The 24,027-nt window shown below is 39.5% G+C and overlaps 1 protein-coding gene across 5 annotated transcripts in view; it reads left to right on the top strand.

The window, feature by feature from the left end:
- rock2a (rho-associated, coiled-coil containing protein kinase 2a) overlaps positions 1-24,027 on the top strand; it is a 210,561-nt gene that overhangs the window by 160,790 nt on the left and 25,744 nt on the right. For all 5 annotated transcript variants that reach the window (XM_048530490.2, XM_048530491.2, XM_048530492.2 and 2 more), the window contains exons 20-25: positions 3,192-3,261; positions 5,094-5,197; positions 5,752-5,938; positions 7,397-7,490; positions 15,009-15,103; positions 19,640-19,831. In XM_048530490.2, coding sequence (XP_048386447.1) covers positions 3,192-3,261; positions 5,094-5,197; positions 5,752-5,938; positions 7,397-7,490; positions 15,009-15,103; positions 19,640-19,831 — 742 coding nt within the window. The remainder of the gene's footprint in view (positions 1-3,191; positions 3,262-5,093; positions 5,198-5,751; positions 5,939-7,396; positions 7,491-15,008; positions 15,104-19,639; positions 19,832-24,027) is intronic.

Here is a 24,027-nt window from a genome sequence, read left to right as displayed (position 1 = left end):
GTTAGAAATGTGCTAATTGTTTGCTCTTTGAGCAGTCAGTTTGGAACCAGTGAAATGTTAAGTTGTGTTTCCACAAATAACTTGTGTTCAACTTCAGAATTGTTTTCTCAGTAATGAAACTCTTTGTTCATATCTCCCACATAGAAAAGTATGCTATTTTAGATGCTGCTGAGAGAAATTATCACTGTAATGACGTTGTTGGATTTATTTTCAGTATCTGCTCTAATTATACAGCTCTACATTTTGACATCCGCCTTGGGCTAATTTTGTTTCAGGTTGTTACTAATTTTTAGTGAACCAGTCCATGAATGATTAGATTTATAGTTTTGCTTTTACTATTTTGTCTATCGTAGGAGTTTGTCTGTAACTGTATTAACTGTGTGTTACTTCTAGATTATTTACTTGCTCATCATTAGTATAATTAAACTGATTCAAGTTCAAAATGTGATTCTTTGAATGCCTACAGTGTGGAAACAGGCCCTTAAGCTCATCAAGTCCACACCAACACTCAGAACATCCCATCCAGACCCAGCGCCCTGTCCTTTCCCTGTAACCCACCTAACCTAGGCATCCCTGAACATTATGGGCAATTTAGCATGGCCAGTCCACCTAACCTGCATACCTTTGGACTGTGGGAGGAAACCGGAGCACCTGGGAAATCTCTAATATGATTTGGTGACCTGAGGGATATAAAGTTATCTAATATTGCACTAATAACCAAAAAGGATTCTTTGCTCATTAGTTTAACCAAGTGCAATGTCTGGATATAATAGCATTCTCAGAGGAAGGCTTAATATTCGTGAAATCATGCTGAGTTAGGACCCAATTGTCAGAGTCCTGTAAGGCATAAAACACCAAAAATTGTAATAAAAATCTTTAGTACTAATTAATTATTGTGCTAACAACTTCTCTTTTCTATTTTTCTTAAGATGCTCATATAAACTCTAATCTTTTCCACCTTGTGCCAGTGTTTGAACTTGCGCATAAAACATTTTTGAACAAACTTAGTTGTTGCTAAATATTCTCTTCCTGTTTTTCCATTTCAGTAACAAGGGCAGTTGAGTCTTTCTAATAGCCTGAATAATTTATTGATCAATAATAGTTATTGGCTTGTTAGTTGAGTTACCTGTTCATGTAAATTATCTAGTTCAAGGATGTTTGCAGTTAATTTGATGAGCGGTAAATACTTGAATTCTTGAAAAAGTTGAGAATGAGAAGGCTGGTGTAACAATGATACCAAAGATATGTCTGATCTGTGCCGGGATTAAACAAACAGGGAAGCATGTTAGTTTATCGATAATAGATGTTATTGATAGCTTAAAAGATTTTACTCCACGTACAGTGATCACACCCGCTCTATCCCTTAATTGTCTTTACGCTTAATCCTGTATTGGACTATTTTTTGACAAATAGTTGAGGATGATGCATTGTTCTCTTCCTTTTAAAAAAACAGGTACGATTGTAAATGATAGCTTGTCAACAGGAGGGTGAAAGATTTTCAGTGGTATCAAGTTCCTCTAATACTTAGCGATGCTCGCTACATGTTACCTTGGACTGGCAGCTGTGGGGAAAGATGACTAGAAATGCATTCTGGCTGAAAGGCTCTAGTTTTCCTTTTTCAAAGTATAAAACTTAGTGACTGGGATAGGCCCACTTCCACTGAAACACAGATTCTGATTGCAATCATTTTGACAAAAATTAACTAAGTGCTGTGTATCAATAACAAAATTGAAGACCTGGATGCCTAACTTGAATCGATATGACTTTCTTATGTTTGACCACTTGAAAATACCATGCAGATATGTGGTGCAATGATTAAGCCTGTGTTTTCTATTACCCTTTTCCAGCAGGAAACAAAGAAGAAGCACTTTTTATGAAGGGATAGAGCTCAGTTAGTTATCCATTACAACAAATGGTTGGAAAGTTTTATTAAGGAGGTTTTAGTTCTTAGAGAAGGATACTTAGAAATTTCAACATGGTTTTCTGAAAGGGAAGTTTTTTGACTAATTATTAAAGTTATTTGAGGGAGTGATAAACAATATGGAGTAATAAGTAACCTGTAGATATAATGTATTTAGATTTCCAGAAGGTATTTGACAAGGTACCATATCAAAGATTGCCACATGGAATAAAAGTTCGTGAGTAAGGGGTTAAGTAGTTGAATGGCTATGGAATTGGGTAACATGCAATAGAGTAGGCACGAGAGATGATGGGAACTGCAGATGCTGGAGAATCCGAGATAACGAAGTGTGGAGCTGGATGAACACAGCAGGCCAAGCAGCATCTTAGGAGCATAAAAGCTGTCATATTGTCAGCTTTTGTGCTCCTAAGATGCTGCTTGGCCTGCTGTGTTCATCCAGCTCCACACTTTGTTATCATAGAGTAGGCATGAGTGGGTCATTTTTGGATTGTCAGGGTATAATGGGAGGGGTGCCATAAGGATGTGCTGAGGCCTCAACTATTTACAACCTCTATCAATTATTTCCATGGTGGACCAAATGTATAGGTGTGAAGTTTGCTAAAGACAGAAACGTAGGCAGAAAATTAAATTGTGAAGAGGGCATAGATTAGTTGAAGGGGTAAGAATTTGGCAGATGAAGTAAAATATGGGAAAATGTGATCTTGTCCACTTTGGCCTCAAGAATAGAAGAACAGCATATTATTTAATGGCTGAGAGCTTGCAGACCTGGAGTAAGCGGTGCAGAGGGATTTTGGTCTCCATGAATCACAAACAAGTTGATACACGATACAACAAAGGACAGCGTTTTAAAATAACAGAATCCCTTTTAAGATTCAGATGAGCAAAAACTGAATATCTTAAAGGAAGATAGATTCTTGACTAACAAAGGAGTCAAAGAACATGGATATAGCTGCAAAAGTGGGTTGAGCTCAAAGTCAGATCAACCATGGTCGTATTGAACATTAACGCAGACTTGAAAGGGTAAACTCATGTTTGTTTGTATGTTCATGCATTCTTTTCAGTGTTCCATACTCAAAGTAGCAGAACATTTTAAAAATAACTGGATCAGTCTCATTCCTGATAAAATTGGAAATTAATTGTCTTTTGTGACTTAGCCACCTTGTCAGACATTTGTCACTGCAACTTATGGCCTGAAAATGTAATTACAAGCCTGTATTTTCTTCAGTTTATAAAATAATATTTGTCTGTGAATTTTGTCCACCATTTGCAGAGAGCGCCAGGATGCTGATGGCCAGATGAAAGAGCTTCAGGACCAGCTGGAAGCAGAACAGTATTTTTCAGTATGTTCTCTACTTATGAGTTCACTGTGGGGAAAGCTTGCTACAATTAAATGTTGCTTGGAAGTTTTAGCTTTGGTCAAGGCCTTCGACAAGCTATCACATAGACTGATTAGTAAAGTTAGGTCACATGGAATCTGGTCGAGCTAACCAATTGGATGCAAAATTGACTTGATGTTAGGAGACAGAGGGTGGTGGGGAAAGATTGTTTTTTTCAGACTGGATGCCTGCAATTAGTGGTATGCTGCAAGGATCAGTGCTAGGTCAACTGCTGTTCATCATTTATGTAAATGATGTGGATGAGAATATGGAAAGTAAGTTTCTAGGTGACACCAAAATTTGTGGTATGGTGGACAGCGAAAAAGGATACCCAAGACTACAATAGGATCTTGAGAAACTGGGCCAGTGGGCTGAAGAATGACAGATGGAGTTCCAGTCAGATAAATGCAAGGTGTTGCATTTTGGTAAGACAAACCAGGGCAGGGCTCTGGAGAATATTGTCGAACAGAGAGATCTAAGGGTGCAGGTACGTAGTTCATTGAAAGTGGTGTCATTTGGCCCGCTTTCCTTCACTGGTCAGAGGATTGAGTACAGGAGTTGGCAGGTTATGTTACAGTTGTACAAGATATTGGTAAAACATTGTTTGGAGTACTGTTTTCATTCCTGTCGCCCTGCGATAGGAAAGATGTAACCAAACTGGAAAGGGTGCACAAAGCATTTACAAGCATGATGCCGAGACTGGAAAGTTTGAATTATAAGGAGAGGCTAGATAGGCTGGGACTTCTTTCCCTGGAATATAGGAAGCTGAGGCAGAGATAAGATGAATAACCAAGGTCTTCTCCCCAGGATAGAGGAGTCAAAAACTACAGGACAGAGGCTTAAGATGAGAGGGCAAGCTTTAGAAGTGACCTGAGGAGTAACTTTTTCCACACAGAGGGTTGTGTGTACTTGGAACTCGCTGCCAGAAGAAGTGGTAGACACTAGTATAATTACAACATTTAAAAGACATTTGTACAGGTACATGATCGGAAAGGTTTAGAGGGATATGGGCCAAATAAAGGCAAATGGGACTATTGCGTTTTGAAAACCTGATTGGCGTGGACAGGTTGAGCAGTTCAGTTTCTGTGCTATGTCTCTATGACTTTTCCATTAATTTATGTTGGCTTACGTTTAAAAGTAACTTTAAATCAATTAATAAACTTTAAAACTTTGGGTGCTAACTAAATTACAGGTGAAAAAATAAGCAAACCAGTTGAACTTTTTGATATTATTAAAGAAGGGTATGCGGCTGAGGGTGTGCGCAAATAAGAATTATTACTGTGACACTGTATATGACTGAAAGTATTCTGGTCCCATTAGATAGATGAATTCATGTCCCATTAGTTAAATGAAAATGAATTGATCATATGTTTGAGATCACATAGAAAAAGAACTGAATAGTCTTTCAAATTACTTTATCTAATTCAAAGAAAAATAGTATTCCAGATAAGGAAAAGGAGAATTAAAAATGGAGAATTAAAAAATGGCTTAAGCTTGATGGATCTAATTCCAAATTTATGATTCATTGTTCATATAATGACTGAAGTGCAAAATTTTATCAATGTAGAATATTTTTTAAAAACTTTAGAACTGGTCTATTTTATTCATGGGCCAGGCCAGAGTTTGTTGTCAAGTTTCCCTTTTGAACAAGTTGGTGAATTAACTCCTTGATCTGCTGCAGTCCTGGTGGTGAATGAACACCTGCAGTGATGAACAATGGAGTTCTAGGTTTTTATACAGCAACGTTAACATAAGCCACAGATTACTATTATATTTCTTGCTTCTAAATTCTACAGACATTGTACAAGACACAAGTAAGAGAGCTGAAGGAAGAATGTGAGGAGAAAAGCAAGCTTTGTAAAGATTTGCAACAAAAAATGCAGGAACTGCAGGATGAGAGGTACAAGTTCACTAAAGTAACCTCAGAACAACCTTTGTTTAATTTGAAACAGAGTCAGAAATATGCCTACATGGAACTTTTAGCATGTGTATAATTCTTGCTGTTCAAGAAAATGTCTAAAATGTAAAGCCCTGAACTTCCAGGTTATATAGCACATAGAACAGTACAGCGCAGTACAGGCCCTTTGGCCCTCGATGTTGCGCCAACCTGTGAAACCAAACTGAAGCCCACCTAAACTACACTATTCCATTATTATCCATATGTTTATCCAATGACCATTTAAATGTTATATTTGTTACAAATTGATCTCCTGTTATAGAAAAAAAGATTAGAAGCAAATACACAATAGTCACTATGCATTGAAACTTGTATCTTAGGAAATGAAGGATTTTATTTATGAAAACAGAAAGCTAGTCTTTAAATAGTCTATGCTTGTGTACTGAAGTCAAATTCTGAATTTAGTCCTGAATTCGGATAAAGATGTCATGTTGTATTGTGAACATCACTCTAAGAAAACAAATGTTGATTCAACTGATTTTCCTCATCCTCCTCAGAGATTCTTTGGCAGCACAACTTGAGATTACACTAACTAAGGCAGACTCTGAGCAGCTTGCACGCTCAATTGCGGAAGAACAATATTCTGACCTAGAGAAAGAAAAAATTATGAAGGAGCTAGAAATTAAAGAGATGATGGCGAGGCATAAGCAGGAGCTGGCTGAAAAGGATGCTACAATTGCATCTGTGAGTAAATTTTGCCTGCTAATTTATTTATCATTATTAATACAAATTGTCAACAAAAGAATTGAATCATAAGCATCACTAAAGGTATTATTAAAATATCCAATAGTTTTTGCCCAGAGCAGCTGCTTGGTGGTACTTGCATTATTCAAAAGTGGAATGCATTTTTTACATTGTGATTAGTGCAATTAAGTGGGGGGCTTGTTATTTATGGAATTTTTGGGAGCAGTTCTCAGCCAAACCAAGGTATGTGGTACCCTGAGAAACTGAAGATTGGGCATGGGAGGATACCACTGGGATTAAAAGTGTTTGGAGGAAAAACAACAAAGATTAAGTGTCCCCCCTAGGAAGAAGGTTTGGAGTGGTGGGCAATGGAGGAGTTCAGGCTTTGGGATGAAGTCGATGTGAAAGAGATCAAATTCTTTAAAGGAGATGCTAAGCCATGATGAACGTCAGGCGAATTACAGGTTTCTGGAGGGGCAGCGTTGAGTGGGCTAAGTGTTACCAAAGTGGCTTGGTAGGCTGGGATGTAAACAGTCCTCTTCCTGGCCCATAAGCAGGGCTGTAAAGATAGTTTCCTCCTTCATAGAGCAATCCTAGACCCTTTCTCCCTGCCTCCCCAGCCTCTCATTTGCCAGGTTTCCCAGAGCTTTGGAAATCCATTGAGCTGGCAGACCGCAGAATCTCATTGAATTATTGAAACGTGTGTTCCATTTCCCAGGAGCAAGTTGTTTGTCTACTGCCCAGACTCGGTTTAAACTGAAAGTGGATGCATTTGAGGTGGCTTGTATTCATCTTTGAAAATCTTTCAATTTTATTTTCCTGTTGAACCCAAAGCTGCCCAATTACAATCATACTTGAGTCAAAAACTCAGTTGGACTGAAAAGCTAGTTTTCACGTATAATTTGTGGATTTAAAGTGGTTCGAGTTGGAAGTGAAATTTTAAACAGAAACATTGCTAAAAGGGAATAATGTATGTCAAAGTTTAAGATCACCAAAGTTCACGAAGGAACTGATTAAGTGGCTTTTGAAAGCTTTAAAATGTTTTTCTGCGATAAATATTATTTATTGTACTTTCTACTAAATGTTTGGATCAGTAAAATCAACATGAAGTAGAATCCAAAGTTATTGTCACTTTGCTGAATTAGAAAAACCTCTGGCATTCGTTAGATGATTTCTTAATGTCGCATATGTAACACCGATTAAAACAAGGATTCAATGGATTCCTTAGGGGACACCTCAAATACCTGACACAGATATACATTTATATATTATAAAATCTTCTTGAAAATTCCTTCAGTTTGATGAAGTGAAGTTTCGTTCAGTACAAGTCTAAGAGTTTGGAAACTGTTAGATTGTGCACTTTTAAACTATTGTACACCTGCCAAGATGTGCCTAGTTTAAGTTGAACACTTGTATAACATGGGTGATCTAATTTACTTACTTTAATTTGCTGTTTAGCTAGAGGAGACTAATAGAACGCTAACTGCAGACGTAGCAAATCTTGCAAGTGAGAAGGAGGAACTGAACAACAAAATGAAGGAGCTTCAGGACCGTAAGTACAAAATAAATTTCAACAGAAGATGCCAAAGTTCAATTCCTTTGTGCACCTGTCAACCAGGTTTTCAGTGAACTGTCCAATTTGACATTAGGAGAATAATTTACAATAATATAGCATCTTATATACTCATATATTCGCCAACAACCATTTACTTTTCAAAATGGAGTAACTTGCATGAGTAAAAAGACCACTTTTATTGAGAGGCAATAATAGTTCCTGATGTTAAAAAGGTTTTAATTTCATTGATTTTCTAAAGAGGAGCAAGATTTCTTGAGTGTCTTGAAATACATCCAGCTGTGATTTCATTACAGAACAATTACTTGTTTAAATTGCTTTTTGGAATCCAAAACTCAAGGTATTTACTAAAAGAATGAAACCATCTTAATGTTTTTCAAGACACCCAACACAAGACATGAGGCAGATTAGGATTACAGCAAAAAGGAAGGATAGCTTAAGACATTTTGGGATTTCCAATATCTCTAATAATGATAAGAAAGTTAGCATTAAGACACTTTATCTAAATGCTCGTAGTATTCATAACAAAGTAGATGAATTAACAACACAAATCCTCTTGAATGATTATGATGTGGTAGGCATCACAGAGACCTGGTTGCAGGGAGTTCAGGACTGGCAGTTAAACATCCAAGGATTCACAACATATCGAAAAGACAGGGAGGTGGGCAGAGGGGGTGAGGTTGCCTTGTTAGTTAAGAATGGAATTAAATCTACGGCACTGAATGACATAGGGTCAGAAGATGTGGAGTCTGTGTGGGTGGAATTGAGGAACCACAAAGGCAAAAAAACTATAATGGGAGTTATGTACAGATCTCCTAACAGTGATCAGGACCAGGGGCGCAAGGTGCACCGAGAAATAGATAGGGCATGTCAGAAAGGCAAGGTCACAGTGATCATGGGGGATTTCAGTATGCAGGTGGATTGGGTGAATAATATTGCCGGTGGATCCAAAGAAAGGGAAATCATGGAATGTTTGCAGGATGGCTTTTTGGAACAGCTTGTGATGGAGCCCACAAGGGAGCAGGCCATTCTGAACTTAGTGCTATGAAATGAGCCAGACTTTATAAAAGACCTTAAAGTAAGGGAATACTTAGGAGGCAGTGATCATAATATGGTAGAGTTCAGTCTGCAGTTTGAAAGAGAGAAGGCAAAATCTGGTGTAATGGTGTTACAGTTAAATAAAGGTAATTACAGGGGCATGAGAGAGGAATTGACGAAAATCGACGGGGAGCAGAGTCTAGCGGGGAAGACAATAGACCAACAATGGCAGGAGTTTCTGGGTGTAATTGAGGACACAGTACAGAGGTTCATCCCAAAGAAAAGTAAGATTATCCGGAGTGGGATTAGACAAAGGAAGTCAGGAAATATATCCAAAAAAAGCCTATAAAGTGGCCAAGAGCGCTGGGAAATCAGAAGTTTGGGAAGGCTACAAAAACAAACAGAGGATAACAAAGAGAGGAATAAGGAAGGAGAGGATCAAATATGAAGGTAGGCTAGCTGGTAATATTAGAAATGATAGTAAAAGCTTTTTTCAATACATAAGAAACAAACGAGAGGCAAAAGTAGATATTGGGCTGCTCCAAATTGATGCTAGAAGGCTAGTGATGGGAGATAAGGAAATTAGGGAGAGCCGGGGGCAGAGTTGAATATGGTAGGCAGGGGCGCAGGGGCTAGAAAAGCTAGAAGGTCTAAAAATTGATAAGTCTCCGGGCCCCGATGGGCTACATCCTAGAGTTCTGAGGGAGGTGGCTGAGGAAAGAGCGGAGGCTTTGGTCGTGATCTTTCAAAAGTCACTAGAGTCACGGAAAGTCCCAGATGTTTGGAAAATTGCTGTTGTAACCCCCCTGTTTAAGAAAGGATCAAGGCAAAAGATGGAAAATTATAGGCAGATTAGCCTAACCTCGGTAGTTGGTAAAATTCTAGAATCCATTGCCAAGGATGAGATTTCTAAATTCCTGAAAGTGCAGGGTCAGATTAGAACAAGTCAGCATGGATTTAGTAAGGGGAGGTCGTGCCTGACAAACCTGTTAGAATTCTTTGAAGAGGTAACAAGTATGTTAGACCAGGGAAACCCTGTAGATGTTATCTATCTAGACTTCCAAAAGGCATTTGATATGGTGCCTCATGGGAGGCTGCTGAGCAAAGTGAGGGCCCATGGTATTTGAGGTGCGCTACTGGCTTGGATTGAGGATTGGCTGTCTGACAGAAGGCAGAGAGTTGGGATAAAAGGCTTTTTCAGAATGGCAACTGGTGACGAGTGGTGTCCCGCAGGGTTCAGTGTTGGGGCCGCAGCTGTTCACCTTATATATTAATGATCTGGATGAAGGGACTGGGGGCATTCTGGCGAAGTTTGCCGATGATACAAAGATAGGTGGAGAGGCAGGTAGTACTGAGGAGGTGAGGAAGCTGCAGAAAGATTTGGACAGTTTAGGAGAGTGGTCCAGGAAATGGCTGATGAAATTCAATGTGAGTAAATGTGAGGCTTTGCACTTTGGAAAAAAGAATACAGGCATGGACTATTTTCTAATTGGTGAGAAAGTTCAGAAAGCAGAAGTACAAAGGGATCTGGGAGTGTTGGTCCAGGATTCTCTAAAGGTTAACTTGCAGGTAGAGTCCGTAATTAAGAAAGCGAATGTAATGTTGTCGTTTATCTCAAGAGTGTTGGAATATAAAAGCAGCCATGTGCTTCTGAGGCTTAATAAAGCTCTAGTTAGGCCCCATTTAGAATACTGTGTCCAATTTTGGGCCCCACACCTCAGGAAGGCCATACTAGCCCTGGAGCATGTCCAGCGGAGATTCACACGGATGATCCTGGAATGGTAGGTTTAACGTCTGATGAACAGCTAAGGGTCCTGGGATTGTACTCATTAGAGTTTAGAAGGTTGAGGGGAGATCTAATAGAAACTTACAAAATAATGTATGGTTTAGAAGGGGTGGACGCTAGGAAGTTGTTTCCGTTAGGCGGGGAGACTAGGACCCGTGGGCACAGCCTTAAAATTAGAGGGGGTAAATTTAAAACTGAAATGAGATGACATTTCTTCAGCCAGAGAGTGGCGGGCTTGTGGAATTCATTGCCACGGAGTGCAGTGAAGGCCAGGACGTTGGATGCCTTCAAGGCAGAGATCGACAAATTCTTGATCTCAGACGAAACCAAGGGCTACGGGGAGACTGCGGGGAAGTGGCGTTGAAATGCCCATGAGCCGTGATTTAAATGGCGGACTGGACTTGATGGGCCAAATGGCCTTACTTTCACTCCTATGTCTTATGGTGTTATGAATTTTTAAACTATGAAGAAGTCAAAGAGCATGAATCTTGATGACTGCCTTTTTAATAACTTCACCACAATGGGCTCAGTTACTTAAAATCCGACTGTACTACTTAGTTCTACTTTCATTCTGTCATTAGTCTTGCACCCCCAAACTCAAGTCAGACACTCATAATTTGTAAAGTTACTCACATGTTCTGAACACTGCTTTGAAGATTCATATTTGGATGTTATTTCCTGGTCTTCCAACAAAGTCCTTCAAATTTCCTGCAGCATTCATACATTGTCAACAAAGGGTGCAATGCAACCTCACGTCAGTACTCTCCTGTTGCAAATATTCTTCAACTGTGGCATTTTGCATCTAAAAGTCATGCTGTCACTCACACATATTCTTCTTTCCTCTTGTTCTCTTTCTTGTTTTCAGTCGCTTTGAAAAAGTCGTCTTTTTTCTCCTCCATACTGCACGTTCAAAAGCACAAAACTGACACTGCTTTAACACAGAACTCTCTCCCACCCATCCTCCCTGTGACTGAGGTTGGCCTCGTTTGCTCATCTCCAGGCACCCCAGTAACATGATCATTTACTGGAAGTCACACCCTTCATAACAAATCCTCTTTCAGAGAAACTTGGTTGTTAATAGGATCATGACCCCAACGTAAAATAGAGCGATTTGTTTTCCCCAGCAAGGTGTATGGACCATCCTAACAGAATATGGTTCCTGGTGACAGCATTGAGTCTCTTGACGAAATCTGTGTAATACATGTTGGAGCAGTTTTAGCTAAAGTTCCGAAGGAAAGCTTGAAATTCATTTGACCACTGGATTTTAGTTTTTTTTTCTTCCAGCTGAAGTAAATTGTGTGAATTTTCATTTGAGATATTAGTCTAGGTTTTCATCACTCTAATGTGGGCGCAAAAGCTCTTGTAGCATTATTTTGACTAACAGCAAGGGAAACTCAGGCATGCTGGTTATACTTTTTAACCAACATCTAAAAAACAACTATCTAGTCATTATCTGACGGATGTTTGTAGGACCTTGCTGCCACAATTCCAAAACTGAGGTAGTGACTACTCAAAGATAGCCTCTCTATCCTTGCAGACTACTACCCTTTTTGCATCGTTCCATCTTTGTCAGTATGGTTGCCTCCCAAAAATATGCCTGTTCTTTCCCCCCAAGAATTTTACGTTTGAGTCCCACCAAGCAAGTTGGAGGTTCTCCCCTTTCTACTAATCCACAAGGAGAAAATTCCTTTTTAGGTTCTTTTCCTGAACTTGCATCTTTCTGAAGTTTTTCTTTTAAGAAAATTCCCCCCTCACTTCCTTCTTTACTGATATTGTTGACCATCCTTTGTTCTCAGATACTATGTCCTCCTTCTTTTAAACCTGGCATTGCCACGTGTTCCAAAACAAACAATCCTTGACCACTTAAGATAACAAACTGTGAAGCTGGATGAACACAGCAGGCCAAGCAGCATCTCAGGAGCACAAAAGCTGATGTTTCGGGCTGAGACCCTTCATCAGAGAGGGGAATGGGGAGCGGGCTCTGGAATAAAGAGGGAGAGAGGGGGAGGCGGACCGAAGATGGAGAGAAAAGAAGATTGGTGGACAGGAGAGTATAGGTGGGGAGGTAGGGAGCGGATAGGTCAGTCCAGGGAAGACAGATAGGTCAAGGAGGCGGGATGAGGTTAGTAGGTAGGAGGTGGAGGTGTGGCTTCAGGTGGGAGGAAGGGATGGGTGAGAGGAAGAACAGGTTAGGGAGGCGGGGACAGGCTGGACAGGTTTTGGGATGCAGTGGGGGAAGGGGAGATTTTGAAGCTTGTGAAGTCCACATTGTTACCATTGGGCTGCAGAGTTCCCAAGCAGAATATGAATTGCTGTTCCTGCAACTTTCGGGTGGCATCATTGTGGCACTATGGGAGGCCCATGATGGACATGTCGTCTGAGGAATGGGAGGCGGAGTTAAAATGGTTCACGACTGGGAGGTGCAGTTGTTTATTGTGAACCCGAGTGGAGGTGTTCTGCAAAGCAGTCCCCAAGCCTCCACTTGGTTTCCCCAATGTAGAGGAAGCCACACCGGGTGCAGTGGATACAGTGTACCACATTGGCAGATGTGCAGGTGAACATCTGCTTAATATGGAAAGTCATCTTGGGGCCTGGGATGGGGGTGAGGGAGGAGGTGTGGGGGCAAGTGTAGCACTTCCTGCGCTTGCGGGGGAAGGTGCCAGGTGTGGTGGGGTTGAAGGGCAGTGTGGAGCGGACAGAGGAGTCACGGAGAGAGTGGTCTCTCCAGAAGGCAGACAAGGGTGGGGATGGAAAAATAGCTTGGGTGGTGGGGTCGGATTGTAGATGACGGAAGTGTCAGAGGATGATGTGTTGTATCCAGAGGTTGGTGGGGTGGTGGGCAAGAACGAGGGGGATCCTCTTGGTGCGGTTGTGGTGGGGGTGGGATGTCAGGGATGCGTTGTGGGAAATTCGGGAGACGCGGTCAAGGGCGTTCTCGACCCCTACGGGGTGGGATGTTGCGGTCCTTTAAGAACATGGACATCTGGGATGTGTGGGAGTGGAATGCCTCATCCTGGGAGCAGATGCGGCAGAGGTGGAGGAATTGGGAATAGGGGATGAAATTTTTGCAGGAGAGTGGGTGGGAGGATGTGTATTCTAGGTAGCTGTGGGAGCCGGTGGGCTTGAAATGGACATCAGTTTCTAGCTGGTTACCTGAGATGGAGACTGAGAGGTCCAGGAAGGTGAGGGATGTGTTGGAGATGGCCCAGGTGAACTTGAGGTTGGCGTGGAAGGTGTTGGTGAAGTGGATGAATTGTTCGAGCTCCTCTGGGGAGCAAGAGGCGGCGCCGATACAGTCATCAATGTAATGGAGGAAGAGGTGGGGTTTGGGGCCTGTGTAGGTGCGAAAGAGGGACTGTTCCACGTAACCTACAAAGAGGCAGGCATAGCTTGGGCCCATGCGGGTACCCATGGCTACTCCCTTTGTCTGTAGGAAGCTTCGCACTTCATTATCTTGGATTCTCCAGCATCTGCAGTTCCCATTATTTTGAATCCTTGACCACTTTATCCCTGCAGACTACTACCCTACTTGCATTATCCCTTTCTTTTAAAGTCTTTGTTGTTATGGGTGCCTCCCAAAAATGTGCCAGTTCTTTTCCCTCAATGATTTTATATTTGAAGACATACAGTGTTTTAGCTTTTATTAATAGAGGAAGGCATACAGTGTTTTAGCTTTTATTAATAGAGTGATCGAGCTCCAGAACCAAGAGGTTATGGTGAAGCTGTACAAAACTCTGGTGCGGCCGCACTTGGAGTATTGCGTACAGTTCTGGTCACCGCATTATACAAAGGATGTGGAAGCTTTGGAAAGGTTGCAGAGTAGATTTACTAGGCTGTTGCCTGGTATGGAGGGAAGGTCTTAAGACGAAAGGCTGAGGGACTTGAGGCTGTTTTCATTAGAGAGAAGAAGGTTGAGAGGTGACTTAATTGAAACATATAAAATAAGCAGAGGGTTAGATAGGGTGGATAGGGAGAGCCTTTTTCCTAGGATGGTGACGGCGAGCACGAGGGGGCATAGCTTTAAATTGAGGGGTGAAAGATATAGGACAGATGTCAGAGGTAGTTTCTTTACTCAGAGTAGCAAGGGAATGGAATTCTTTGCCTGCAACGGTAGTAGATTCGCCAACTTTAGGTACATTTAAGTCGTCATTGGATAAGCATAAGCGTATGGACGTACGTGGAATAGTGTAGGTTAGATGGGCTTGAGATCGATATGACAGGTCGGCACAACATCGAGGGCCGAAGGGCCTGTACTGTGCTGTTATGTTCTATATTTAATCCAGTGACTCGGGCAATATTCTGGGAACCAGGGTTTGAAACCTGCCATGACAGTTGGTAGAACAATAAATTCCGAATTAAGAGTCTAATGATGACCATGTAGATTTTCAGAAAAATCCGTCTGGCTCAATAATATCCTTTATGGAAGGAAATTACCTTCCTTACCTGGTCTGTCCTACACGTGATACAGAACTGCAGTAATGGAGAGTCTTAACTCTCCTTTAGGCAATTAGGGGTGGGCAATAAATGCTGATCTAGCCAGCGATACCCACATCCCATGAATGAATAAGAAAAGTTGTGATGATTTTAGTTTTATATTTCATGCTAAATAAATATATGAAGGTCTGCTGTGAAAACACAGCATGTTAAAATCTCAAATGGGTTTTGTTTTTCAGAGATTCAGAAGCTGAAAGAAGAGGATGCCAATTTAGCAAACATAAAATTTCAATTTGACAAGCAGCTGCTCAATGAGAGGACCCTCAAAACCCAAGTAAGAAAATAGAATTAGTTTTTAATTATCAACACCAAGTTCCCAGCATATTACTGGTGCTCATTTTTAAATTTGTTCAAATGCCATTTATTTTCGGTCACTGTCACTTCCTTGTAGTAAATTTGTCTGGTCTTCAGTATTGGGCAAATTTAACTTGGTTATATTGTTACGACATCACTGGTAAGCTCACCATGTATTTAGGTTTTGCTGTTAAAATGTTCCATGTCAAAAATTCTGCAACCTTTAATTTGGAGTTTTTTCTTTTAATGCATTCTGCATGGGATCCTTGAACCAGCCTCTTGGAAGTTTTGCAAAGAGTGTTCTTATTTGCTTTCCTTTGAATACTGTAGTCCTCTTACTTTTAATAGAAAAACGTGATTTACGCATGATACTCTTACTCAACAGCTGACCAGAATTTGCCTTGTGTGTTTTAAGAGTAAGACCACTCTTTTGCACCTATCATTCAGCTCATTAATTTCCGTTTATATTGTAGATCAGAGGACCAAGGATAGGACAATAATTGCTCCTCCCAGTGCTTAGAGGCAGCTGAACCTCTGGGCAGATAGGTGAGGATGAACTCGAGTAGATAGTTAATGGTAATAGTTCCCCCAAAAGGGTCTAGGCCTGAAACGTCAGCTTTTGTGCTCCTGAGATGCTGCTTGGCCTGCTGTGTTCATCCAGCCTCACATTTTATTATCTTAGGCCTGAAATGTCAGTTTTTGTGCTCCTAAGATGCTGCTTGGCCTGCTGTGTTCATCTTGCTCCATACTTTGTTATCTCCATTACAGTCCCTGTCTTACAGCCTCATTCTTCAGTGCATTGTCAGGAGTGGTGCTTTCAAGCCACTTTTGATGGATCTTGAAGTACTTCACATAGAGCAGATCCACATCTTTGCTGGTTTCAGTGCTTCTTCCAAGTAGTGATCTTCAAAATGGAGTGTTGTTTCGTTCAGTGAGGGAGAACAGTAGATGGCAATCAATAGGAGATTACAGTACTCACATCTGAGCTAATGTCATAAGATTTTAGATTGCCTGAGTCATTGCAGAGGAATCAGAGGGCCACCCTGCTCTGACTGTCCACCATTATACCCCAAGACCTGATGATAGAATCTGGGACACTGCCTGAAAGGCACAATCCTGTGTGTGTGAGACAGTGTGGCTGTTGCTCAGTTGCTTTGTGAACAGCTTTCTCAATATTGCCACAAGTTCTCAGATGTTAGAAACAAACGCTTTACAGAGGTAACTGGGTTGCATGTGTCTTTGAAGTCTCCAATATGGTGTTCAACTCTGTGGTAAGCATTACTTTGAATGGCTTAAGAGCCTGACTCTCTCTAGCAATCAAGTGTGTGCACTGACTGTCAACATCAGGAAAACAAATGACGTGGCCCAGGAAGATGCCATACCACTACCAGTCCTTTGGTCCACTGCCAATGTGAAGCTAGTGGCTGTCGATGGTTTGACATATCTCAGCTCTAAAAACATCGACAGTCTCTCGCTTGATGTTAAAATCAATGCACTTTTCAAAAATTTAAGTTTTCATGGCCAAACTGAGTGAGAGACAGTGTGGAACAAATGACATCCTCATTGTGCTCCTCTACAGTGCTGGGATCTCAACAACATATGCACAGGAAGAGAAAATGCTGCACAGTATCTGCATTTCCAGTTATATCCTCACACCTGTTGGCAGAACAAGCCACTAACTGAGTAATCCTGAAGTGTGCTAACTGTTTAATCATGTCAATTGTAGATCTTCATGTTCACAAGTCATACTGGGATTCCAGATAGGTGCATTCTTCCAGGATTTGCAATGTGATGAGGGCAACACAAGTACTTTTGCCCATTGCTCAGAAAGGAGGTGCCTGTGTCATTGGTGCAGTCACCTAGTTCGTGTTCAGGGTTACAGTCTTTGTATTACGCATAGTGGACTACTCTTCCAACCAGTAAAGACAGAAAAATTCACTCCGGTACAACAGGGATTCTGGTTTCCGAGGCTTGATGAGTTCAAGAGCTTTGCCTGTGACAGCTGAGTGAACAGCTGTGCTGAGATTTTCCACGATGGCTTGATATGCAGCTCTGCCATGACAGCAAGATCTCTAGAACTTGTTTGGTGACTCCCTTCTCCCTAGAGTAAGGTACTGCACCACCCATCCCTTCAACTGTTTATATTGTGATGATTTCCCCTGCCTTTGATTAATTATCCCGGTTTAAATTGTGAGGTGAACGGAGAGAACATATTCTGAGCATTTGCGAGGTGATTCTATCATTGAGAGTAACAATTTCTTTCCAGCAAAGCTGTACACTTTGTTCTTTCGGAAATAGTAAAGTCAAAAATTCTAGGAACAACAAGAGGAAGTTGTGAAAAGAGTTTGTTGATGGGATTAGATACAATGTGAAATTAGAAACACGCACAGATGCTGCGGAATCCATGTTAACACCTTTTAATATTGATAGGGTACAATAAATGTAAGGCCCCTCGATCTTGCTCTCGCTCTAGCCCTTGCTGTCTGCCTCTGTCTCACACTCGCGTGCTTGCACTACGTCTCGTGCTCTCTCTTTTGCATGCATGCTCTCCCCCACACTCTCTCCCTCCTACCACACCTCTCTGTCTTTCTGACCCACACACATGCTTAAATTCAAGAGAGCACTATAATTTACATTATTTTGTATTCCAATTCCTCTTGAGATGAAAGCTACCATTCCCTTCACATTTTTACTTTTGTTTTATTCCTGATCCCTGAAATTTAAGTGATATTCTGTACATAGATCCTTAAAATATCTCTTCTTCCTCCATAGTTGCTAATTTTCACCACTTAGAAAATATGCAAACTATTAAGCTTGGGTCCAAAATGGGATAACCACTTCAGTTGAACTCCATCTGTTCACTCGCTTTATCAACTTTGCTCGGCAACTTCTGTTTCTGTTGATTAGTGCTTAATGTGCTACTTGCTTTTGTGTAATCAACAGTTGATAATGTAACTCATTCCTTCTATGAAGCATTGAAAATATATAAAAACTGAGATTAAGATGCAGACCAGGGGTTGGAGTTGAGCCGTGGGGAGGTGGGGGGTGTAAGAATTTGCAAAATGGAAGACATATTCATTGATTCAACTCTGCTTCCATTATCCTAACCAACTCTGAGTCCTTGTCAGAAGTTTGTCTTCAATTCTAAACCTTTCTGATTTTCTTAATGTTCTTGTGTGAAACTTCCTCAGATGACTATGGGAGCATATTATAAATACTAACCTTATCTATCCCATTGGTAAGCTCCTCAACAAATGCAGTTACGTTAAGATGACCTGCACTTGCAAATCCATGTTAGTGCTAGATAATGAATTCATTTTTGGTCAGGTGCTTCCCCTCTGTGTCCCCGTGATCAAATTCTAGTTACTTTCACATAAGGAACGTCACACTGTAAGTCAATACTGTCTTTGCCACCCTACTTAAATTATTTTGTGATGTTAGTGGTTTTCTGATCAGGGGATACAAGTTCAGAATTGGTAGTTTTTTTGAAAGTTATGATAAAACCATTTACAATTTCCTCTCCTATGTCAGTAAATTCTGAGATGAGCGCTGGAGATTTTGTTCAGTTCAGTCTCATTATTAACTCCAATTACTTCTCTGTAATAAGTGTTTTTTAAAAAATGCAATGACATTTAATACTATGTTAAAATTTTAAACATTACAAATCCTAAAAATAAATGTAATTGCTCTTCCATTGATAAAATTTGAACAGTTTTAAACTCAAGTATTGACTTGTGTCATTACAGTTATGTTTTAAATATTTCATTGTTTAATCTAGGCCTTGGATGCAAGTTTATAATTTTCTTCTCTAATGGTCTAGTCTGTTAAGATCATTGTAAATGCTACATTCATCATAAGTTTGTGTCACCAAAAGGGAAAATTCAAGATTAAAGTCAAGAATTTCAAGAGTATCATAAGATAGAAAGGCTTAGCTATAAAAGAAATTGAGAGAAGAACTTTTTTTCTAATTTTAAGTGTACAAGCATCACCAATAACTGTAAGGTCAACCAGATCAAGATTGCAACTTCTTTTAAAAATTAAAATTGATCATTTCAATTTGTCAATTGTTATGACATCATGACATCTTTGTGTAAAGGTTTACCATAGGAAAGGATTTGGAATGGCACTCGGTTTCATTGTTGACCTGCTTTGAGAGACAAATGATACAAGCAAAATATTGCAATGATAAGCCTAGAACAAGGGCTTAAACAAGTATGAAACCAGCCTCTAATGAGACTTGAAATTGGAGCAAATTTAATTTGCTGAATAGTATTGGCTATTTAAATAATAGTGTATTAAAAAATGACTATATATCTGATTTAGAGTGGGATTGAAAACTGTATAAACAGAGTTACTCACTAAATGGAAACAATCATATGATTTTCCTCTTGGATTTGTGTAAATGCAGTGCTGACTAATAGAATTAGATACAGTTGAATAATTTTATGAGATTCCTTGAATATTTAGGAATTTTATTTAATATTTGGACTATTCACATGAAAATTATCACCTTTAGGCTGTCAATAAATTAGCTGAGATTATGAATCGGAAGGACATGAAGAGAGACCATGGCAGACGTGGAACTGACACTGATGTTCGTAAAAAAGAAAAGGAAAATCGAAAACTGCAATTGGAGCTGAGGTCAGAGCGGGAAAAGCTATCACAAATGATGATTAAGTACCAGAGAGAACTGAATGAAATGCAAGCGGTAAGATTACGCACGAAGTTTGCCATACAGGAAAAGATATAAAATTATGCTACATGAAAGCTCAATTGCATAAAAAGTTTATCTGGAGGCCATTGTACAGGCTATGCCCATATTCTCCGCAGCAGAACTTGGATTTTTGGTGCTGTTCATTTTAATAGTAATGTCTAATAAATTCTACCAATGCATTCTGAAATTTAAATAAGTATTGTAGAAATTTTAAATGTAGACAGTGTTGCATTGTTGTGATTTACAGATTATCGAAGTTCTAAGTAGCAAATGTTAATTTAAAATGTTAATAATACCCTGCATTATTAACATTCTGCATAATGGGTTTTGAATTTAAAAATATTAAATGCATTTGAAGGGCTAGCTGTGACATTGATCTGGTACAGTTTTCTTTAAATTATAATTTTCAAATCATTAAAGCAGTTTGAAATTGTTTGCATTTCATAAAAATAATTGAGTAATTTAGTTTGTAAAATTTAGTGTTAATGCGTAATGTTCTTTCAATGTTGTTGATTCATTGTCATGAAAAATCCGATATAAACGTTGTAGTTATAGAATCAAAGATGAACTTGTAAACAAAATTGATTATTTCTCACATCTTTAAAATGAAAAATTTAAGTTTTCATTATAGAATAAAGGATTTTGCAAGTCTGGGTATCTTGAAACTTTCCCATTTTGACAGTGACCTCTTCAGCTTAGAATTAGCTGTTGCTTTTCTACGCAAATAACCTAATGGACAGATACAGTCATATGGGGAATGTGGTCCAATGATTATGCAATTGGGCTCGTAACCCAAAACTCCAGGCTAATGTTCATGAGAAATTGGGTTGAAAATCCACCATGGCAAATGGTGAAATTTGAATTCAGTAAATGCCTGGAATAAAAAGCTGTCCTAATAGCAACTGTGTAATGAATGTCAATTTATGTAAAAAAAAACACATGGTTCACTGATGTCCTTATGGAAAGGAAAGGTCTGGCCGACTAGTGATTTCAGAACCCAATTAGTGATAGACAAAAATTCACTGTTAAAGATTACTGTTGCATTTGATATGTCCTTGACTATAATATATTTCTAGATTGGAGCATTTTACTTGATAGCAACTTTTAGGATTATATTTCTAGCAGAAAACCAAGCAATTTTTCCTTCTTTCTCCTTCATCCTTATGTTAGACAAAAGTATCCATGTATGCCTGCATGTATAATTGCACACATTATTCCATTCTTCTTAACACTGTGTGGAAAAATAGCAAATGTATCATATTAATACCATAATGAGTTCAAGTGGAAAGCAAGCACATTCTACAATGAGTTCGTAATAGAATGAGATGACATCGGTGAAATTGTACTTGCATGACAAGAACTTAATTCAAAGTATGCCTGAGAGCAAAGGGAAAATATTGTACCTTAATTGTAATTTAAATTGATAGAATAGAAAGTGAAACATAAGTTGACTAATATTTATCTTGAGAGTGGTAACTCAGGGAAGAACAATGAAACGCAGCTTCTACAGATTATGGAAGTTGTAAGTAGCAAATGTTAATTTAAGCAAAAACGTTTCAGAAAGTAGACTGCTTGAAGTTAAGGCCTCTGAGCCTGTACAGGAGTTTAAGACAGTTAGCAATATTGGTTGGGGGATGGGTGGAGTGTGTGAAAGATGTCACTGCAAGAAGAGTTGACAGTAGTCATTCGGCTTGAAAACGTGGACCTTGTAGATGTAGAGGGAGGAAAATGGTAGCTTTGCAAATTTCAGGGAGAGCAAAGAGAGGCAGGCTAAAACAGGAACTTGGGTAGTAAATTGCCCAAAGTTCTTGTTTTAGCCTGTTTGCTTTGAGGAAGGTAGGTTAAGAATCAGTGATTCAATTTGGAATGCATTAATTATTGACTTGATAGTTAAGTGGACGGCACTTTTGTAATGCACTGAGAATTATAGATGTTTTGCTGCCTTCGAAATGCTAGGGTAGGGAGCATTCTGGGAAGTCTGGAAAAGTTTATGTAACATGATGGCAAAAAGCTAGTGTTTGCAGTTCATGTGGGAGGCAGTGATATAGTAAAAGAAAGCAATAAAGTCTGGAAAAATGTGTCAATAATGTTGAGCTTGAAAAGCACACGTGATCAGACAGCATATGAGGAGCAGGAAAGTCAATGTTTCAGGCCAAAACGTTGATTTTCCTGCTCCTTGGATGCTGCCTGATCGGCTGTGTTTTTCCAGCTGCACATTTATTAACTCTCACTCCCAGCATCAGCAGTACTTACTGTCTCCAAGCCTGGAAAAATGACTTTAGGAAATGTGAAAGCAGGTTTTTGTATGGGGATCCTCAGGGTGTCATCTCTGGATTATTCGTTCAGACATTCTACAGAACTTAAAAAACATCTAGGATACAGCAGGCATCAAGGTAAAAGTAAACTACTTCAAAAAAAGATAGTGAGTTGCTGACCTGGATTTAAAAAAATAAGTAGGGGTTTGCAGTAAGTTTTAAGTAGCAGAGACTATCAAAACATTTGCAGTTAAATTTTATTACCCTACGTGCAGATTTTTAATTAACCTTTCATCAAAATTTGTCACTTTGGAAAAACCTACATAAAGCTGCCCATATGTAAGCACAAATTTAAACAAGCAAATATTGATTTGCTTTTATTAAATTAATTTGCATGATGTGGAGGTCACTGGCCAACCCAGTATTTAATGCCCATCCCTAATCTCTTAGAGGCAGTGAGAGTCAGCCATGTTGTTGTGGGTCTGGAGTTGCATCAAGGCTCTACCAGGTAGATGGCAGATTTCTTTCCCTAAAGGATACTTGTGAACTTGATGGGTTTTTTCCAAAAATCAAAAGCAGTTTCATGGTCATTATTAGACTGTTAATCCCATTTTTTAAACAAATTATTGAATTTAGTTGAATTCCTGCCATGATAGGAGCTGAACTCGGCCTCTGGATTGGTAGTCTAGTGGTAATGACACTAGACCATCGCTTCCCCTACGTATTGTCACAGGATGTGAAAGACTCCACTTGCAAACTGCTTTCTCCTGGGTTTAAAAGGCAGGTTTTCATCTGGTTCAATATTATTTCAAGAAAAAAATTCTTAATTTCAGTGTCTGTCATCAAAGAAAACAGCTTCCTTACGACCAATCATGTATTTGAACAATATCCTTATTCAGGATTCAAGATTTATCGCAGCATATTCATAGAAACTAATATTCTACAAATGTGTTCGTGAAAAGGAAGTTGTTAAGTATGATGTGGGTGCCTGGGAACTTAGCGAATAAGCAGAAATTGGAAGGATAATTTGAGTGTGTTTGCAAAGGAGAAAATACTGGAGAATTTGCCACCGTTCCTTTAGCATTTGTAAATGCCTTTGGACATTTTTTTTCTGCATTAAAGTTATGTTATATATGCAAGTTCTTGAAGGAAGGAATCGTTGTAGGAGTAAAAGGCTGTTTCTGACAGGGGCTAAAAATAGATGGCAGTGTCCCACCAAGTGCTCTTCTTGAATCTTTACTATTCATTGGATGTACACTAGGATATAGAACTGGAAGTGTTGTTTGTAAATAAGATGAAAATAGAAGTTTAAAAATTTATTCTGATAACCAAAAGGTGCTGCAGGAACATATCAATTTGTTAGTGAAATGAACAGAAAAGAGCAAGGTGTGGTTCAGTGTGATTGCATTCTTGTTTTTTTTTGTTTGAAATCGGAGATTTTGTGGGGGAAGGTGGCCAATATCGAGAATTTTAGGATTCAAGTTCACTACATAAAAGTGGACAGGATAAGTGGAGTTCAATTATTTTTGTGGGTTATTCGTAGTTAAGTGCTCATTTAGATAGCTGATGTAGACATGATGGGCCGAATGGGCCCCTTTTGTGCCTTAGCACTTCTGTGAATCTGTCAATGATTATTTGATTAGCGGATTTGTCTCTTGGGATCAGGGCTGCTGGTCATATGGGGAATTAATCCTGATATAAGCCTCTTGGCCCAAATACCCTCTTAGCATATTTCAGTTTTATGTTTGTTAGCAGATATCTAAGTATCTGACCAGGACGTACATACAAGTCACTGCAATATGTTTTGTTCACTGATCCACCAGTTACTCATTGGACTGAATGACAGCTTCCTATACTGAACAGTACTGTGGCTCTGTGCCCATTCTACTTGCAAATATATAAAGCAGTACTGTTGATAAGGACTACATTCCATTA

This window comes from Stegostoma tigrinum, chromosome 4 (genome assembly GCF_030684315.1).
Source record: "Stegostoma tigrinum isolate sSteTig4 chromosome 4, sSteTig4.hap1, whole genome shotgun sequence".
NCBI lineage: Eukaryota > Metazoa > Chordata > Chondrichthyes > Orectolobiformes > Stegostomatidae > Stegostoma > Stegostoma tigrinum.
Note: the sequence above shows the minus strand (reverse complement) of the source record. Positions and strands in the feature narration are given on the sequence as shown.